The sequence below is a fragment of the Gadus chalcogrammus genome, chromosome 1 (assembly GCF_026213295.1).
Source record: "Gadus chalcogrammus isolate NIFS_2021 chromosome 1, NIFS_Gcha_1.0, whole genome shotgun sequence".
In the NCBI taxonomy this organism is placed as follows: Eukaryota; Metazoa; Chordata; class Actinopteri; order Gadiformes; family Gadidae; genus Gadus; species Gadus chalcogrammus.
The window spans coordinates 24,022,694-24,042,693 of record NC_079412.1 but is presented as its reverse complement, the minus strand read 5'-3'; the positions used below and the strand labels follow the sequence as shown (position 1 = coordinate 24,042,693).

Genomic DNA, 20,000 nt, shown 5'->3' with positions numbered 1-20,000 from the left:
CGGTACACGTGGAGCCCCTCCACGAACATCCAGGCGAACGTCGACATGAAGAAGTAGTGGAGCAGGATGGCCACCACCGTGCACAGGAACTGGGGGGCGAGAGACAGAGAGAGAGAGGGTGAGAGAGAGAGAGAGAGAGAGACAGAGAGACAGAGAGAGAGAGAAAGAGCGAGAGAGAGCGAGAGAGAGAATGCATGAGAGTTAGTGATAGAGAACGAGAGAGCGGGAGAGAGCATGAGAAAGAGCAAGCGAGAGAGTATGAGAAAGAGAGAGAGAGAGGAAGAGAGAGAGAGTGAGAGCTCGTTAAAGTGCAGGGCAGGGGAGTGCAAGTGAGGGGGAAAAAAAAGACAGCAGCAGTAGATGTAGACATGCAAACTGAAAGATTAGAGTGAGCGGGAAAAGAGAATGAGGGAGAGATAAAGGTAGCTCGGAAACTAACAGAGCCACGGAGAGCATGATGGATGGGAAAGGGAGAGGAATGCCCCAGGAGGGCTGGGAGGGAATGAAAAGGACACGAAACATAAACACATGATGGAGGCAATAAAGCAGAGACGGGGAGATGGAAGGTAAAGGTGGGAATACATTGTCACGGGAGAACAGCAGAGAGAATATGAATGGCAAAGAAAACATGAAGTATGAAGAAATTGGAAAATAAAGTGACACACAAACACAGTTTTATTGTCCTCTCCATACCCCAGGGGGTCTGCAGTATAACGCCAGGAGGTTACGATGTAATCACAGACACGAACCATGAACTAGCTTCGGAGGAGGCTAACTGGATCTTTCGGATGCTCAAGCTGCTCAGCGTAACGTGAGGGATAAAACAGAGAGCCCCATAAGAGGTCCAAGGGGGATTTACCACCTGATTGGAGCGACCTATAAGGACTGCAATCAACAGGTACTCGAAAGAGTCGCCCCGAAAAGAACGCTAAACCGACTCCGCTGACGTCGTTTCGGCGGCAGCCATGACTACATCACTGCCGTGTGCGGCTACATTTCTAGTGAACGCCAGTTCCCCGTGTAAATGGTTTCCCTTATTCACATGCGCCGAAAACGAATGAAAACACACAAATGGATTCATGTGTGATTTTGACGAAGGTAACGATAAATGGTTTGAAACAATCTCAATCCAGCGCGGGAACCAACGACGACAATTGCTGCAAGTCTCTGCAAGTCTAACATTTCACCCCCCGTTTCCCTCCTCCATATTCAAATCAGCCCGACAAACGACGGCACCCCACTGTGCCTCTCTCTGGCGCCCACATCCAATCAAATGTCGAGTCGCCCATGTTGTCTGTTTGACATTTAAACACCCCCCCCCCCCCCCCCACCAGACATCACAGCCACGCCTAAGCTGAGGAGCCTCCATGTGGGAACATCAGCCGAAACACTCCGGATCCTTGGTTTTGCATCTCATTTGGTTGCCACGGCGACCAGGGGCGGACACGGAGCGGCAAGCTTTTCCTCCACTAGGACCCTTATCTCTGCGTCCCTGTGCCCCCCCCCCCCCCCCCCCTCCCTACCCTCTCCCCTTGCGGTCAATTACAACCAGACGGTCACGGAGGAGCCCTCTCCCCCCCCCCCCCCTGCCGGGGTCGCCCCCCCCCCATCGTTTAAACCTTAATGGAATCCCCCTCGCATCGCTCCACCAGGAGCGCTAGAAGCTTCCGGGCTGAAAGCCGAGAGGATCACGGTGGATAGAAAAAGACAACTAAAAAAGAATTGGTAATTCCTCCCACGAGGGAGGGGGGAGAGGAATAGGGGTGCTGCTGTACACCCACACACACACGGAGTCACACACGGAGTCGGCATTTCAATTATATAGTGCATGAAGACACAGAACTATCTGATTAAACGCACACACACACACACACACACACACAGCATATCAATTAGATAGTCCATGAAGACACAGAACTATTTGATTACACACACACACACACACACACACACACACACACACACACACACACACACACACACACACACACACACACACACACACACACACACACACACACACACACACACACCAATTAGATAGTCTGTGAAGACACAGAACTATCTGATTAAACGCACACACACACTGTGAGCAGCCCAGGGTAGTAACAGTGCTCGTGTGGTGTAGAGGTTTAACGGCTGTGATTGTGTCTCTGTAATAAACCGCTGTACTGTGAAACATGCCGAGTCAACGGCCATCTCGCGATTTCATGCTGGGTGTCCACACACACACACACACACACACACACACACACACACACACACACACACACACACACACACACACACACACACACACACACACACACACACACACACACACACAATCCCTCGTTCACCCTCTCTCAAACACATGCGTATAGATATACTCAAATGCAAGATAAAAAGACAGACACACGCTCCAACACACAAACACAAACACACCCATAACCGTCCCGTCCCCCCCACACACACACACACTCTCACACCCACCAAAACCCACACACCAACACCCTCTCTCTAGTTCTCCCTCTCTCAAACACGTGCGTATTGATAAACTCAAATACAAGATAAAAAAAAAACACACCCACACCCACGCACACACACACACCCACGCCCCCACACCGCCAAACCCACACACCCACACCCACACTCACACACCCACACACACACACACCAACACCCTCTCTCTAGTTCACCTTCTGTCAATCACATGCGTATAGATATGATCAAATACAAGATAAAAAGACCCCCCCACACACACACACACACACCCCCACAGACACCCCGCCCCTCACCTGCTGCTCGGTCTGGTTGATGCCCAGCAGGAAGACGAGCTGGGAGAGCAGCGCGGCGGCGGCCATGTTGGAGTGGATGCTGCGCGTGTTGGACTTGAGGCCGCGCAGGCAGGACAGCAGCAGCACGGTGAGCAGCAGGGCCAGCATGGACACCACCAGCGCCGCGTAGCTCACCACCGCCAGGGTCTCCAGGTCCCCCTCCAGCTGCTGCTCGGGGGGGGGGGCGGTTGTGTGAGGAGGAGGTTATCGGCAAATTATTGGCAGGTTTATATATATATATATATATATATATATATACACAGTATATATGGTGTTCTATACAAAGAGAGAGTTAGAAAACAGTTCCATAACTATGAAATTATTGGCAGGTTTATATATATATATATATATATATATATATATATATATATATAAAGGGTGTTCTATACAAAGAGAGAGTTAGAAAACAGTTCCATAACTATGAAATTATTGGCAGGTTTATATATATATAGGGGGTTCTATAGAAAGAGAGAAAACAGTTCTATAACTATGAAATTATTGGCAGGTTTATATATGTATGTAAATATATGTAAACTGTCAATATATATGAACAGGTTTAGTTATATACTGTATAAAGGGGGTTCTCCACACAGAAAGAGAGAGTTAGAGAGGGAGTGAGTACAGTTATATGACTGGATTGATTGCCAGGCTTAGTAACATATATAGTGGGTTTTCTACACAGAACACAAGAGTTAGAGAGAGAGAGAATACAGTTATATTAATAGGAAAGGATTGGCAGGTTTAGTTATACAGTATATATATAAACTGAATATTCTACACGGACAGAGAGAGTTAGAGGGAGAAAGAATACAGCGATGCTATTAGTTATTAAAATTGGTACGGAAGTGCAGTGAACAGAACCCAGAGCAACCCGACTGAATCCAGTTAAAGTGAGAGTGACAGGAGAGGGAGAGGACGGGGAGGAAGTGTGATGCGCTGACAGCAGAGATGTCACAGGAGGGAGGTAAAAACAGGGCTGGCGGGCGGGGACGTAACTTATAGAGATACCTGGCTGACGGTCGGGTGGGATGATGTTTGACACGTGGATTAGAATATATGGTATGTAGCAAGAAAGCGAGATAGCGAGAGAGAGAGAGAGAGAGAGAGAGAGAGAGAGAGAGAGAGAGAGAGAGAGAGAGAAGTTGGTGATAGAAAGAGAGGGTGAGAAATTCAGAATACACAGGGGTGGCAGTGTAGCGTGGGAAGAGATAGAGAGCGAGAGAACGACAGCGAGAGAGCAAGAGAACGACAGCGAGAGAGCAAGAGAGAGAGAGAGAATGATTGCAAGGAGGGCAAGTGTGAGAGGAGTATTATTTTATAGGCATTTCTATCTTTGATAACGAAGACAGTGTCTGGGATGCAATAGTTTACACACCACGGTAATCCCTATCAGGAAAACGTCTGCACATTTGTGTTTCCTTCAGCAATATCATTGTCATGCAGCACAACAGTTTAATTGAGTTGAGAGGGACAAAGAATGAGGTGAAAGAGTGGGAGATGGAGGTGAACTCAGACATTTGAATGGAGCTAGATATGAGGGCTAAAGCTTAAGACGATGGAGAGTGGCGCAGACGATGGCGAATACCGCAGAGGGAGGGAGGGAGGGAGGGAGGGAGGGAGGGAGGGGGAGAGAGAGAGATTTATTTAGTATTTTATATTCTACTCTTTGAATGTAAATTTATATCTTGCATTTAACTTTTTATATTTGACTTCGTTCATTATTTTCAGCTTCACTTTTCACCTGATTTGGCAATGTAAACGTTTGTTTCCGATGCCAATAAAGCGAGAGAGCGAGCAAGAGAGAGAGAGAGCGAGAGAGAGCGCAAGCGAGAGAGAGAGCGAGAGAGAGAGCGAGAGAGAGCTCATGGTTGAGACGTCTCATAATACCAACAATTCATTTTAGCTCGGCACTAAACGGCAGGCTAAAGCTGGCATCCCACTGATATCTGGCGGGGTTTATACACATTTGTAAAACAGTAACCGCCTTCAGACAATAAACGTCAATTAAAATATCAATATCCTCAGATTTGGCCGCATATCAAACCCTGTCCTAAAAGATGCTTAAGAAGATGTGCTGGAGCAGCACAGATTAGAGCCGATGTGTCATGTTTTATGTTCAGAGCGGATTGAACTGCCCTTCTATCAACTCTGTGGGAAGGGGGGGGAATTCGAAACAGGACCTTGAGAATTTCAACAAGCTGTTTAAAGTCTCCAGCCTTCAAGACCTCCAACCCAGAGGGCTCATGGGAATGATTTATGATCCTCCCTTTGGAAAATGTCAGACTGCACAACCTTTCATACTGACGTAAAAAGGTATTTGCGCTATATATTTCACGAGGGTTGAAGCAAAGGCCAAACGCTAACAGGTCTATGTGCTGAATAATGCAACAATTGGAACAGTGAAGGTATAGAGGTTATATATACATCTATCCTTTTCAAAGGAAGATATCGACTTTGATGCGATGAAGGGAAAAGCTTTCCCCTAACATCTAGAGACATGTATAAGACAGATCCCGCCCGCGTCCACCACAACACTCACTTTCCTCAGTGTGGCTGATTCACAGTTATACGGTTTCCCCATCCCTTCCCGAGCTTCCATGCAGGTTTTCCTCAGGTACTCCCCCTTACCCCCGGGGGGGGGGCCCTTAAAACAGCCCTTGGGGCCCACAAGGGGCTCCGGAGCCACATGCGGAGCCCCATCGACCTCAGGGGCTTCCCATCGGAGCGCCTGGAAGGAGACGCTTCCCATGGTCCTGCATGGCCGAACGAGGGCGGGACTTCCGATCGGACCAGACTTCCGATCGGACGAGACTTCCGATTGGACGAGACTTCCAACAGGGCGGGACTTCCGACGGAGCGGTGTATCGTCGGGGACGTTGGGGGGAGAAGCCAACGCAGTTGTGGCTTCATACAGGAAATATCAGCGACTGCCTGTTGTCAGTGTTTCGCGATATTCGCTTTGTCACAACATGAAATGCTTCTCCATCGTTGTCTTTGTTCGCCTCATTCCGGGGCAACGTTAACTGACGTGCGGAGCTCACAGGAAGTGAGTGAACGGTGATGGCGCTTCAGTAGACTGGATGTAGACGATAAACAGCCTGCATGTGGAGCCACCCTGTGTGTCGCGTCGCGCTACTGACCTCTCTGTGGGAGCTGTCCATCAGCACCGCGAAGGTTCCCAGCCGGTGGCACTGACAGCGGACGTGGGACATGTTCCTGTACACCACGATGCAGTCCCGCACCGTCCAGCAACCCCCCGACTCAGACCTGGAGGGGGAGAGAGAGAGGGAGAGAGAGAGAGAGAGAGAGAGAGAGAGAGAGAGAGAGAATAAGACATGGAGACAGAGAGAGAATGAGAGAGAGAGACATGGAGACAGAGCGCGAGAGAAGGAAAAGGACACGGAGAGAGAGGGAGATGCAGAGAGAGCGACAGAAAGAGATGGAGGGAGGGTGACACACAAAGAGTGAGAGAGAGAAAGAAAAAGAAGAGAGAGGGAGAGTGAGAGACACAGAGAGAGAAAGAGAGACACACACACACACACACACACACACACAGAAACATAGGGTTAATTCTTATTTCTGTGAATCAATACAATTCTGCACCAGCAGCTACTATCACAGCCAATCCACTCACGTGCTGCTGTGATTCCACTGCACACAAAGAGGCTTGCTGCGATTGGCCGTCTCCAGGAGCTTGAACTCCAATAGGAGGGGCTGGTCCAAGTGCCCGCCCACAAAGGTCTGGTTGTTATACACGGACACGCTGACCACTGGGGAGTTCATTACTGGATGTCTGGGCAATCTGGGAGGGGGGGGGGGGGGGGGGGGGGAAGGGGGGGGCAAACAGACACTAAGTTAGACGGAGAGCACTGTGGGCAGTTACTAGGAAACCAGGTGAGGGGGTGAGGGAGAGGGGAAGATGGAGAGACAGAGAGAGAGAGACGGACAGACAGTGAGATACATACACGCTATTATACCACAACATTATATTTGTCTAAACACAGAAAAAAAGTTATTTATTATAACTGCATAAAAAAATACATATAGAAAGCAGGATTGAAAGATTGATAGAAAGAAAGCAATGTATGCATCTTTTTATTCCTATTTCCTTCCTTCCTTCCCTTCCTCCGTTCCTCCCCCCCTTCCTCCCTTCTCTCTCTACCAGTGGCAGTAGTCGTAGTGGTGGTGGGGTTGGTGGGGGTGTGTCCTACCTGACGCCCCGGCGGTCAGTGTGGTACTTCGGAGGGAGGGCGGACCCCAGGCTGCGGTAGATAAGCAGGATCACGATGGTGATTGGCGGCTCGGGCAGCGAAACAGTGCGCCTGGCCGCGGCGTACTCCACCGTCTGATTGGCTGAGACGCTGACGGGGGCGGGAGCGACGCTCAGGGGAACTGTAGATGAAACCAGAGAGTCACAGAGATGCAGAAACTAGATCACAGGTAAACCGCTCCTGACAAGTGAGGGGGATCTATTTTAAGATACGGATGATAAATGGGATGTTTACCATATTTGTTCCCAGAATGGGAGTTGCCAAGAAACACAGATGTGTGTGTATGTGTGTGTGTGTGTGTGTGTTTGTATGAATGTGTGTAAGTATGTGTGTGTGTATGTGTGTCTTTACACGTGTATGTTTTTGTACAAATGTGTGTCTATTTGCATACATGTGCCTCTATATGAGGTGTGTGAATTTTGTGCGAGACCGTGAGTTTCTCTGTGTGTGTGTGTGTGTGTGTGTGTGTGTGTGTGTGTGTGTGTGTGTGTGCGTGTGTGTGTGTGTGTGTGTGTGTGTGTGTGTGTGTGTGTGTATATAAATGTGCCTCTATATGAGGGCGTATGTGTGTGTGTTCCAGTCCGCGTGTGTATACGGCTGTGGGTTCACGTGCACGTACGCTCTTTCTCCATGCGCTCCCTCTCCTTCCAGCTGTGCTGCTGGTGTCGTTGCGGCACCAGGGCAGCAGGGGGCAGCACCACGTGGGTGTGGGGGTCCCACAGGGCCTGGCCGCGGAACAAAGGGGCGTGGTAGCGGGGGAAACGCCGGCGCACGTGGGTGTGGTTCTCCACGCGGTCCAGGTTCATCACTGCAGGACAAAGGACGCACACACACACACACACACACACACACACACACACACACACAGACAGACAGACAGACAGACAGACAGAGATAGCCAGATGCACACACACATGTAGAAACAAGCACTCACACATGAAGAAACACACACACACACACACGCACAGATACACGTAAATAACACACACACACACACACACACACACACAGGCACCCAACCACACACGTAGACCAGGAACACACGCCCATACCCATGTAGAAACACACACATGCACACACAAAGAAAAAGATCATGAAAAATGCCACACGATCAGTGTTCAATAATTACAAAGAACAAGAAAGCTCATCGTTCACTCACACCCAGACATCATTAAGATGAGTTCATGAGTCAGAACCATCGGGTAGAACCCTCAGCTCTAGGGGGAACGTGGCTCGTGTGTGTGTGTGTGTGTGTGTGTGTGTGTTGAGAGAGGGGTGTTCAGATATACTGGAGCTTCTTGGAATACAAATAGAAACCAAACTCACATACAGAGAGGCTGAGGAGGCCGCGGAGGAGTCAGTGTGTGTGTGTGTGTGTGTGTGTGTGTGTGTGTGTGTGTGTGTGTGTGTGTGTGTGTGTGTGTGTGTGTGTGTGTGTGTGTGTGTGTGTGTGTGTGTGTGTGTGTGGGGGGGGGGGCAGTCAATGTGTGTGAGCGTGTGCCGGTGTGGGCTAGTGAATGCGTGTTTATGTGTGTGGTGTTCACTGTGTGGGGGCTGGTGACTGCGTGTTTATATCTGTGTGTGGGGTGTTCACTGTGTGTGTGAGCGTGTGTGAGCGTGTGTGGGCTGGTGGACGTGTGTTTATGTGTGTGTGGGTGTGTGAAATCGGCAGCGATTGCGTCTGGCTGCCTGGAGCCCACAGTAGCGTCTGGTGAACGTCTTCATTTGCACGGCGTTGTCTCGCTACAGGATTAACATCAGTACACTTAAACTGCTTTCACAGCAATGAGTCAAGGGAAGGAGCCCCGCTTTAATTTGGGAGGATTAGGATTGTGCGGCTGCTTTAAATCACCGATAATAGGACTTTATGGTATGGCGCGTGTTAATGTGGGATTAGAGCGTTGGCCAGAGTGTGTGTGTGTGTGTGTGTGTGTGTGTGTGTGTGTGTGTGTGTGTGTGTGTGTGTGTGTGTGTGTGTGTGTTTTCTTTCCGATATGTATGTGTCTGTGCGTGTATTTTCGTTCCGATGTATATGTGTGCTTGATTTTGTGTTCCCTGTGTGTGGGTGATTGTGTGTGTCTGTGTGTTCGGGTTTCATTCTCATGTTTTATGTGTGAATATGTTTTTTGTATTTGTGGGTCACACGTGTCGTTGACACATAGACACAGTGTGAACGTGTGTTTTCTGTGTGTGTTTTTTCCATCTGCAGTGTCAGTGATGTATGTTGTCCGTGTGTACATGTGTGTGGTCCCACACCTGTAATATTCCTCTGCAGGTGAATTTGTATCAGTGCGTATCTCTATGGTCCCCCATAATATCCACGCTGTCACACTCCCCTATGTTGGGGGCCATCCTCACCTATGTTGGGGGCCCCTAGGGCCAGTATGGTCAAGCTCACCTATATTGGGGGCCATAGGGCCACGCTCACCTATGTTGGGAGCCACTAGGACCACCCTCACCTATGTCGGGGGCCACAGGGCCACACTCACCACTATTGGGGGCCACAGGGCCACACTCACCTATGTTGGGGGCCACTAAGGCCACGGGGTTGAGGTAGGTCAGCTTCATGTTCTGGGCCAGGGTCTGGGCGTACTGCTCCAGGAGCTCCGCCAGCCCCCCGGGGCCCCCGGCCAGCGGGTGGTTCTGGTTCTGGGCCAGGGCGCGCCACAGCCCGGCCGTGTCCGCCCCCAGCACGCCGCTGCAGCCGCGGAGAATGTTCTGGAAGGCCGGGGGAATCCAACGCATATTAGTTCAACCTCATTTGTACGGCGCACCTCATGTAAACAACGTGCAGTTCAATGCGCTTAACGTCAGACACACAATGAAACGATCAATCGAATCCTGAAAGACGTTGTGCGCTTTAAATGTAATAGTGTATAAAGCGAGGTTGAGAAGAAAGAAAACACAACCAAAGACTTTGAATCGTGTTTCACGGATTAAACAACAGTTCCATTCAGCGTTTATCCCGTACATCCAGTTAACCCAACCGCACCGCAAAGAGAAACACGCGGTTAACACTTTATGAATGACAGGGTTGTGGGTTGTTGGCCATTTATTTCAAAGCAGCACAAGGTTAGCCTCAGTCATGGACTCCTGCCTCATAGATTGATCCGGATGACAGAGCAAGAAACAAACTGTCGATCAACGAAGGCAAAGAAAGAGAGCGAGAGCGAGAGAGAGAGAGAGAGCGGGGGAGAGAGAGAGAGAGGGAGAGAGCGAGAGAGCGCAAGGTATAGATAGAACACTGTAGCAGGGCACTAAAGCGGTTCAGCACGTCTTGGGCGGGGATCGTGACCTGTCAGGATGCGTCCTTCACAACAAGAGAGAGAGGATATTTCATCCAGACACACAGAGAGAGAGAGAGAGAGAGAGAGAGAGAGAGAGAGAGAGAGAGAGAGAGAGAGAGAGAGAGAAATTATGTTGGGTGCCTCAAGTCCTATTACCGGTAGTTTGATTTAAAAGCTAAACATTGTAGCTGCTCCCACAGTTAGAAATGCCACCGGCTGTTCCCCCTCGTCACACTCAAACTTCTCTGCGTACATCAGCTCCGGGCACGTGCACATCAGCCCTGTGCACGTGCACATCAGCCCTGTGCACGTGCACATCAGCCCTGTGCACGTGCACATCAGCAGCATGCCCATCAGCACCATACACATGGACCACAGTGCAGGCGTACAAAAAAAAACAAGACCAGGAGAGGAGGAGAGGTTAAATGAAGACGAGTTCAGTGTCATTTTAGATTCAGGCCCGGGGCGAGCTGAAGGGCTTCGCTTCCTGTACAAGATCGGCTCAGAACCACACAGGAAGCTAGTAAGAGGGAGAGGAAGATGAATATCTACAGAGGATAAAGCCAGCAGGAGAAAGGGCTGCTCAAAGTGATGTGGTTAAAGGGTTTATGGAGCTAGACCCGCACCTAGCCATAATGCAAACGGAAGAGACATTGTAGACGTGTCATCAGGGAGGCTGCATTCTATATATGATGGTCTTGACAGCTACAAGATTATGATGAAAAACAACCTTTTCTTGAATTATTTAGAACAGAATTCTAGCCAACAGACGGGAGACAAAATGAGCTATTCGTTATCATATCAACTTTAGCAGATTGTCATCATGCGCATCAACACAGACGCAACACAAAGCGAGAAGGGAACAAGCTCTTGTTCAAAGCGCCATGTGGACGCCCTTTCCAAGTGTATTTGAATAGTGGCTGTATTAAAACGCCATTCCCTTCTCATTCCATAGAGTTTTTCGAGGATTACATTTCTTAAATAATTGCCGTCTTCTCGTGTAAACATTTTAAAATGAATGACTGCGCTGTCCAAACAGAAAGATGGCAGCGTGTTAGCTTAGCCAACACATTATCTCTGCTCTGTGTGTGCAGATGGCCCGTGTCTCTCTCCGAGGTATAGCGCGAGAGGGAGTGTTTCAGACGAGCAGCAGGGAGGATGTCTAAATACAATGAGAACGGTTGGACGAGGGATGGATTACGGTGGTCTCTGTTGTTTTTGTTTGTTTGTTTGTTTGTTTTAAATTGAATCCATTGCCAACTTGTTGACATAGTTAGCGAGCTAGAAGGGGGGGGATGCAAACACATTCTGTTTCAACCCTTGAAAGCCCCAATAATGAGTTATATTAATTGTAAGCATATCTATAACTTCCCCTCTGGGGTGAATAAAGTATTTTCGTGTATCTAAGAAGCTTAGTACGAGTATTTCCTCCGTCTTACGGTCCAAGGACGTTGTCAACATAGTTTCTGTTCAAATAAAATGTGTCTTGTTTTATGTGGAAATCTGGGCAATGAGTCCAAAGACTTAACACTGTGTTCAGTGATTCCCAGCAGCACCACCTAACCTGCCGTAATCTGCCTCAAAGGCTCCGATGTTGAAACCAGATGAGAGGTCTGGACGAGGCGATCAGTCGTCCACCACCACTGGAGGCCCACTACCATCACGTTCCCAGCGTCTACCGCGTCCCACATCAAATCCCGCCGCTCCCCGTCGCTCATCAGTGGCTCCGGGGTTCCCATGACGACCGCTTCATTACTATGGTTACCTGCCGTCGGAGGCCCCTTATGTGCTGCTCTTTGAAGTAAGATGATTCAGGGGCTCTCTTTCATTATTCCTGTCTTTTTGATTTTTTTTTATACATCTGCTGTGTGACTCGGATTCCGATCGTGCGTTGCTATGGTAACGCCCAGCCACCCATACTCCATTCATGGGCTAAAGTGGGGTTGGCTATGAGCAACAGTTGGGATTCTGTTCCATTAGGGTTATTTGCCAACGACACAGCGTTCCACCGGCGACAACAAACCAATAACATCAAAACACTATTGATCTTCGTAGCAGTCCTGTTTTTCTTTTTTGATGAGGCAAAGCCGTTCAATGGACTCCGACTGAGCTTTTTACTCACGAAAGGAGTCAGTGATGGGTTGCCTTAGCAACGGGTTAGCCAATGAAACCGTATCGATCTCATAAATCCAGACCCGTATCGTCAAGATTTAAACCCTCAGGGCTTCAGGCAATAAATCAGGCTATAACCGGCCAGAGGAATACAGAAGGAAATTAAATATGATATCATATAATAATTATTTCATTACTGATGTCATTAGAAGTGATGTGCTCAGTGGTAGCAGCAGCTGGTGTGCTTATAGTAGTAAAAGGTTATATAGTATTATAATAGAGAAAGTAATAGTATATTTGATTATTAGAGGAAATAGACGTACAAAGGCAAACAACACATATTTTAAAATACTAAATGTGCCACAAACTGCAAGGGGGATTCCATTACTCTGTTTCTATGGCAACGTGTATCTTTCGAAGGATAACTGTAGCATCATAAGTGATGGAGCAGAAATGCCTCCATCATAACAGTCTGTTTTATCTGGTTCTATCTGCTAAAATATTCAGAGCATATTATGGTAATATAATCATTCTCCATATTGTAATGTATTACTCTTACGACAAAGATAAATTAGTACGACTATGACAAAAGCTACTTCTATTACTACTACTACTACCAATACTACTACTACTCCTTCTTAAAATAAAGGAGTACATTATTAAAGCTCTTTACTAGAACATTCCCGGCCATTTTAGCCCAGATGACCAGGGTGAATCAGGCCCATGGCAGCTCAATAGACCCTAAGGAACCCCTAACCCTAACACTAGAAATACCAGGGTCCAAGGGGATTATATTGTCACCTTTCAATTTCAAAAGAAGCCAGACGAAGCTAAAGTGAACACGCCGGACGTAGCGCTTCATATCGGATGATATAATATAGCCGAGGTTTACTTGTGTCACAGTTTTAATCAGAGCATGTTTTAACCACTAGCATGTAGCTCCAAGTACCTCCTTCCCCCCCGCTCAGACGGCCAGGAGAGGGAAACCGTTAGGTTAATGAAAAAAAAAAGCTTTTCTGTTATACTGTCAGACGACATGTCGAATTAAATCGCTGGTGCTGTTGCCCAGTTGCCATGGCAACAGTACAGACAGCCTTAGGTAAAAAGGCTGGGGGGGGGGTGGGGGGGGACGCTGCTGACACTTTATGACTGCTGGGCGATAGCACCGTGTTGGTGACTCACTCTGCTATCTTATGGACAGGACGTTGTCCTGGAGACGTATGGACGGTGGGGAGGAAGGAAGGGAACATCCGCGGGAGCGACAGTTAATCAAATGCCACTCACAGTCAGGCCTTCTGACAGCGATGAAACACCTTACTTTCAATCGGTTATTTTGTGCCGAACTGTGAAGTGTGCTGTAAGGTTAAGGTGTACAGGTTTGAACGGTTGTGTACAAACTGTTACTTCTTGTAGAAACTGTTGTATGATGCTTTTTACAAACGTAGATTATACGTCTAATTACGAAACTGAAGCAATGCCTGACCACAACCGTCTACCCCACCCTCAGTTGGGGCAAAATCATGGCAGGAATTGAACAGTTCATGGAATGGACTCAAACCGACAACCGAATCCCCCACCACTCATAACTGAGGAGTGCTAAGATCAGGCAACGTGTTCCGGAATATTCTACATAATAAACAACACAGTCAACCGACCCCTCACTATGACCCTAGTCGGAGCAAAAGCCAAGGAAGTACTACTAGAACCTTCCGGGTTCCACTTTAGCGCAAACACTTTGGTTGGAGCGAAACCACGGCAGGACTCTTCCGGACCTGGACTGAGGGAGAGTTCCTGAAACGTTTCCAGAAGTTCGTTCCACACGCACCTCGTTGAAGTGGGCGTCCTGCGTGGCCGTGAGTCCGAAGCCCGTTTGCTGCGTCTCGAACGCCAGGAGGCGGGACAGCAGCCGCTCGGCGATCTGCAGGTCGTTGCCGTAGAGACGGGACGTGGCCTCGGTGACATCGCGCAGCTGGTGGGCCAGCTTCTTCTCCACGATGGTGCTCAGCTCCGTCTCGTTGCGCTCCAGGGACTCCAGCTACACACACACACACACACATATTTTTAAAAGGGGCATTAAAAAGCGAATTACCCAAAAAATAGTTTATTTTTAACGTTAATTGAGAACCCAGGCGAGAAAATTGGGGTTAAAGACTAATCGGTCTGCAACACTTTTTCATTCTCATTGGTTGGGAGCACATATTGGATTTCACATTGGTAATCAAACCAAGGCGTTTGTGAGTTAGCATTAAAGATGGAATCAGTAGCAACACTTTTATCACTATAAAAAGTTAGTACTAATAGTAATTGTACTATTACTAACGGCATGGGTATGTTATATCAGTCTGGGCTATTATAGTATCCCGGTTATCACTGTAGCAGTTGTAATTGTAATGACATGGGTATGTTATATCAGTATGGGCTATGGTACCCTGGTTATCACCGTCAGCAGGGGGTAATTGTAATGGTGGTAATTGTGGTGTGTAGGGTGTGGTGTGCTGTAGTCGACGGTGTACATACGGGGATGTTGAGCTCCACGAAGGGGGGAGAGGTGCAGTTGTACAGGTCCGGCTCCAGCCAGCCCCTCTCCTGGTCACAGTGTCTGATGGCAGCGCCTTGAGGGCCGGCGGGGGACAGGAGAAGGGTTACAGACACACGGCTCTCTGGGGATACGGTGATGCTTCTCAGACACACGGAAGTCAGAGCCATAACTTCGGACATTATAACGAACGGGGCGTTATATTCTGAGTGTGTTATTCTCTTGGTACTTTTGCTTGGCTTTATTTATTTCTGTGGGCGGGTAGGTAGGTTTAGGCTGCGGGTCTGAATGAGCCCACAGGTTTGTGTGTGTGTGTGTGTGTGTGTGTGTGTGTGTGTGTGTGTGTGTGTGTGTGTGTGTGTGTGTGTGTGTGTGTGTGTGTGTGCGTGCGTGCGTGCGTCTGTACAGACCGATGGATCCTTTAGGACAGGCCACCACGGCCGGCAGGTTGAACTTGGTCCTTGGCCACCAGATGCTCAGCGTGATGGTCTTGGGACAACCGTCATAGATCACTGCAGAGAGAAAAGAGAGAGAGACTCGATATTACTCAAAAGACCAGAAAGAACTTGGATGGTCAAACACGAATTGGTGAGGGATTTCTAAGAGCATGGAGAGATAGAGAAAAAGAGAGACAGAGAGACATAGAGAGGGTGGAGAGGGTCAAGAGAGAGAGAGAGGACAGAGAGATTGAGAGAGCAAGAGCGAGAGAGAGTCACAGAGAGACACACACACACACACACACAGAATAGACAGAAAAAGTAGCGAGAAAGAGAGAGAAGACAGAGAGGGTGGACGGAGAGAGCGAGAGAGGAAGAGAGAGAGTTGCCAGAGAGATCGAGAGAGCGAAAGAGTGAGAAATAAATTTGGTAGAGAGAGAGAGAGGGTGTAGACAGAGAGGGTGGTAAGGACGGTGATTATCGGGGGTTTGGTCAGGCAGAGAGATTGCACAGTAAAGAGGAGAAGAGAAGGAGGAGGTGGATGAGGCAGGAGAGAGGGAGGGACGGTCGAGACAAAGACAGATAGACAGCGAGTGACGAGGGAGCCGGGAAGTACCCTCAGTAAGACGTTAACAGCATCAATCACTCTTATCTTTCAATTCTTTCAATAAAACCTTTGGAAGACAGTCTCCACAGGGGGAGTTGTTACATTTCTTCAGCTGATTTGAAGCGAGCGGGGGAAATGAAACACGGCTGTGTGAGGAAAACAAACCACTCGGGACGGGAAGTGATTTTGAGGAGAAACAAGCGATTTATCTCTGGCAGCAGAGCGGTGACTGTTGCTGACTTTCTTCACTATACTTTTGAAATTGTGGAATTAAGGCGCAAGCCAAATGTTTGATTCGGACAAAGCGGGAGCCAACACACACACACACACACACACACAGATAAGACACGCCATGGAATTGCCAAGCAAAAAAACGTCAGGCTTTGACATAAATAAAGTAAAGTCCAAGACACATCATAGGAATTTCCCTAAATATCGAACGAAATGCTAATCAAAAGTTTGACGTAAAACGAATCAATGCGTTCAATCAGCTAATTGCTGGAACACATCGATCCATCTTTATATTCACTTGCCTTCGCAGCCTGAATTGGTGACCTCGGCAAATGGGTTGTCGCACAGGTTGCACTGTCGGCCAATCACTCCGGGCCTGCATTGGCACTGGCCCACCTCCTGGTCACATGACCTGGAGAAGGAGCCAACCGGGTAGCAGTCGCACGGCAGACAGGAGTCGCTTCCCCGGGGCCAATAGTGAAACTCCTGAGAGAGGGAGAGGAGAGACGAAGATAAATTCATAAAACATGAGCAACAATAAACGCGTTGGCAGGCTCGACGGCCGTATTGGCAGAGGAGACGCTTTCCCGTGCCATATCTGAGTACACACAGGTGCCTCGCATTAGAATTAACGATACGCCCATTCAGTCACCAGCCATGGCAATGCACCAGTACAAACCAGTGAAGACAGAGTGCTGGGATTTAAATAGAATAGAGCACTCACGCCTGCTTTTGCGCCGGTGTGAACAAGTTCTCCATGCAACCCCATCTATACTCCTAGAGGAGCGTTGATAGCAAATTCACACACACACACACACAGGCCTCTCTTGGGGAGAGTGACATGGGAGCCCTGATTGTACGAAGGCGTGACCATAAAAGGGCAAATGGTAAACAGGGGAAACGACCAAGACAGAGACGGGGGGGACAGCCTGTCAGGTGGTTGGTAATCCATCCGCAAAGACAGGCAGACACGTCCGTACTTCAGCTGAGTGCGAGGGGCGTCACGAGAGGCTCATTTACATCCTCAAGTGCTGATTGTCGCGTGTGAGGATGTTGTTGGACTGAAGGGGTGTTGGGATTTATTTGTGAGCCACTGGGCGCAGAGTTCTGTAGCTGGGCACGGTGCTTTTAGCCACCGCTTTTGGCCAACGTTTGATCGCTAAAGGCACCAAAGGGCACAGTGGAACAGAGAGGACATAACAGCAGTATTCATGACAGGTCTTTCATGTGGAGAAAACGAATGGCTGTGGTGGCATGTATGCAATTGGGGTCATCTTTTTTTAATTGAAATGACAGTTCTCCCCAAGTCAGTGTTGTATTGATGAATATATATATTATTTTAGACAACTTTCCTAATGAAAATATTTTTGCTTCATTTGGGAATCTGGCAGTCGGCCAATCAATCAATCAAATAATCTGTCAGTCAGTCAGCCAGCCAGACATTAGTTTCAACTCTTAGGAAAAGATCTCTGTGATCTTATTCCTGTTGTTTGAAAGATTCCTGTAACATGAAAAATATCTGTCAATTACCCAACAATTTTCAGCAGACTTGTTTTAATAAAACCATCTGTATTCACATCTCTGTTATATCAGCAACTGATGCTGGCTTGAATTGAACTTTAATGAAACCCCTCTGCTACACAGTATAATCTATATCACTCCGTAGGAGATATGTATATAAAATGTAGCTGTCAGGAGCGTTACATCATAATAAAATAATACCGTATTCCTTCCCCGAGGAGAATACCACTGCATCTCAAATGAAGCGGGCCGTGAGACTTGAGCATATGAAGTAGGCAAGGCGATAAAAGCAAGATGTATTTGTGTCCAAATTGACTCAGACACTTCCGTTGTTATGGATTGAATGGCGGCTGTGAGTTAGTTCTTTTTTCATAACTTTTTTCATTCCCGTCCACTGGGACGGGAATTAAAGGTGCGAGTGTTTATCTGTTTAATGGGGGCTGGGGTGTCGGTCCTCACCCGTGCATCTGTCCCATACGGTGCCAACAGATGGGGAGAATGTTTTGCCAGCGGGGGAAATCACAGAGGGGACGTCACAGAACGTGTTGCAATCATCAATTGGAGGCACACATGCATGACGCTATGTGTTTTTTCCCGTTATTTCTGAAGGTATTTTACAGTAAGCGAGAATAGGGAGTTTGTGTGTGTGTGTGTGTGTGTGTGTGTGTGTGTGTGTGTGTGTGTGTGTGTGTGTGTGTGTGTGTGTGTGTGTGTGTATGTGTGTGTGTGTGTGTGTGGCTTGGATCAATAACAGATTATTATTATTGTGATAACGGATTGGGGTCAAACGAAAATCTGCAGAGTGAGGGTCTAGTCAGACATGAGTTGATTACACAAATGACTGCACAAGCTCACACACCCAGATACACACACACACACACACACACGCATACACACATACGCAGGAGATTAAATAATGAACAATGAACTCACGATGAACTCATGCTTATTACATGCAACATGTGTGTGTGTTTTCACTAAGAACACAAGTATGATTATTTACACTTCCGTGAGTATAATTGAAATCTCACCTACTGATTTAAAGTGTAATTCCGGCGAAAATTTAACCCAGGGTCTTCGTTTTGGCATGTATACCCATCAAATAAGCCCTCCAGATACTTTTTTCATCGAAAATTGAGTATAGTTTGGCCTCCATGTTATTGGTTAGGGGCAGCGCGAATGCTTCCAAATCTGCATTTTTTAACCACTAATATTGCTCAAAACAGCACCAGAGTTTATTAAAAAAGTCTGTTTTCCAAGTCTGTGCCTTAGTGGTAGGTCCATGTTTCCAGTAAATAATATAATAGAGGCGCCCACAAATGTAACTTAACAATCTCCCCTCTTGATACTTGGCTGTTTTAAATTTGTTTGCTATTATATTATTTACGGTAGCAGGTAATCGACTTGTGTGGACTTCCTGGAAACATGGACCTACCGGTAAGGCACTTGAAAAACAGTATTTTTTAATAAACTCCCGGTATGCTAACTAAGTTGTTGATGCTTTGTTTTATGTGTAGGGTACCTAATCATGCTGCTGAAAAGGTTTGGTGCAATTTTGAGCAATATTAGTGGTTAAAAAAGTGCAGATTTGGAAGTGTTCGCAGTGCCTCTAACCAATAACATGGAAGCCAAACGTTGCGCCGGGCATCTCTATACTCGATTGTCAATGAAAAAAGTATCTGGAGGGCTTATTTGATGGGTATACACACCAAACCAAAGACCCTGGGTTCACTTTAACTCTATGAATAACTGAGTTCATATATTTGTGTGACCGTTGTTTGTCCACAAAGCTAAAAGTCCATGATGGCAATGAAACCAAATGAGTCCCAACAGTCATAAGCATTACCTCACCGTATAAAAAACGTAACCGTATAAAGCACAGATGGCCAGATGGGGAGTCATTACTTGATGAAACGTTCATTAAAATCACCTCATAATAACCCGCCAGAGCCTGGTTGATACTCTTAATGGGATTAGTGTTCAGGGTTCACTTTTAATATGAGTGAGGGCTATTCAATATCAGCCTCGGGTAGCATTCTCAAATTTTTAATAAATCTCGCCGACAGGTTTGCGGATGTTATTTTCCCCACAAAGAGTTCGATGAAACATTTAATATGACTGAGAATAAAGTATGGACCCTCTGCTTCGGAAAATGGAAACACAATTCAAATCCTACGACTAC

At 47.6% G+C, this 20,000-nt stretch overlaps 1 protein-coding gene across 1 annotated transcript in view; it reads right to left on the bottom strand.

The window, feature by feature from the left end:
• Nucleotides 1–20,000, bottom strand: part of celsr3 (cadherin, EGF LAG seven-pass G-type receptor 3) — a 66,611-nt gene that overhangs the window by 12,802 nt on the left and 33,809 nt on the right. The window contains exons 14-24 of the mRNA XM_056594050.1: nucleotides 16,600–16,783; nucleotides 15,433–15,534; nucleotides 15,004–15,098; nucleotides 14,312–14,521; nucleotides 9,607–9,805; nucleotides 7,707–7,895; nucleotides 7,028–7,208; nucleotides 6,451–6,618; nucleotides 5,957–6,083; nucleotides 2,778–2,984; nucleotides 1–89 (exon numbers count right to left, since the gene is read on the bottom strand). The exon at nucleotides 1–89 is cut by the window's left edge and continues 86 nt beyond it. Of these exons, the coding sequence (XP_056450025.1) occupies nucleotides 1–89; nucleotides 2,778–2,984; nucleotides 5,957–6,083; nucleotides 6,451–6,618; nucleotides 7,028–7,208; nucleotides 7,707–7,895; nucleotides 9,607–9,805; nucleotides 14,312–14,521; nucleotides 15,004–15,098; nucleotides 15,433–15,534; nucleotides 16,600–16,783 (1,751 nt within the window). The remainder of the gene's footprint in view (nucleotides 90–2,777; nucleotides 2,985–5,956; nucleotides 6,084–6,450; nucleotides 6,619–7,027; nucleotides 7,209–7,706; nucleotides 7,896–9,606; nucleotides 9,806–14,311; nucleotides 14,522–15,003; nucleotides 15,099–15,432; nucleotides 15,535–16,599; nucleotides 16,784–20,000) is intronic.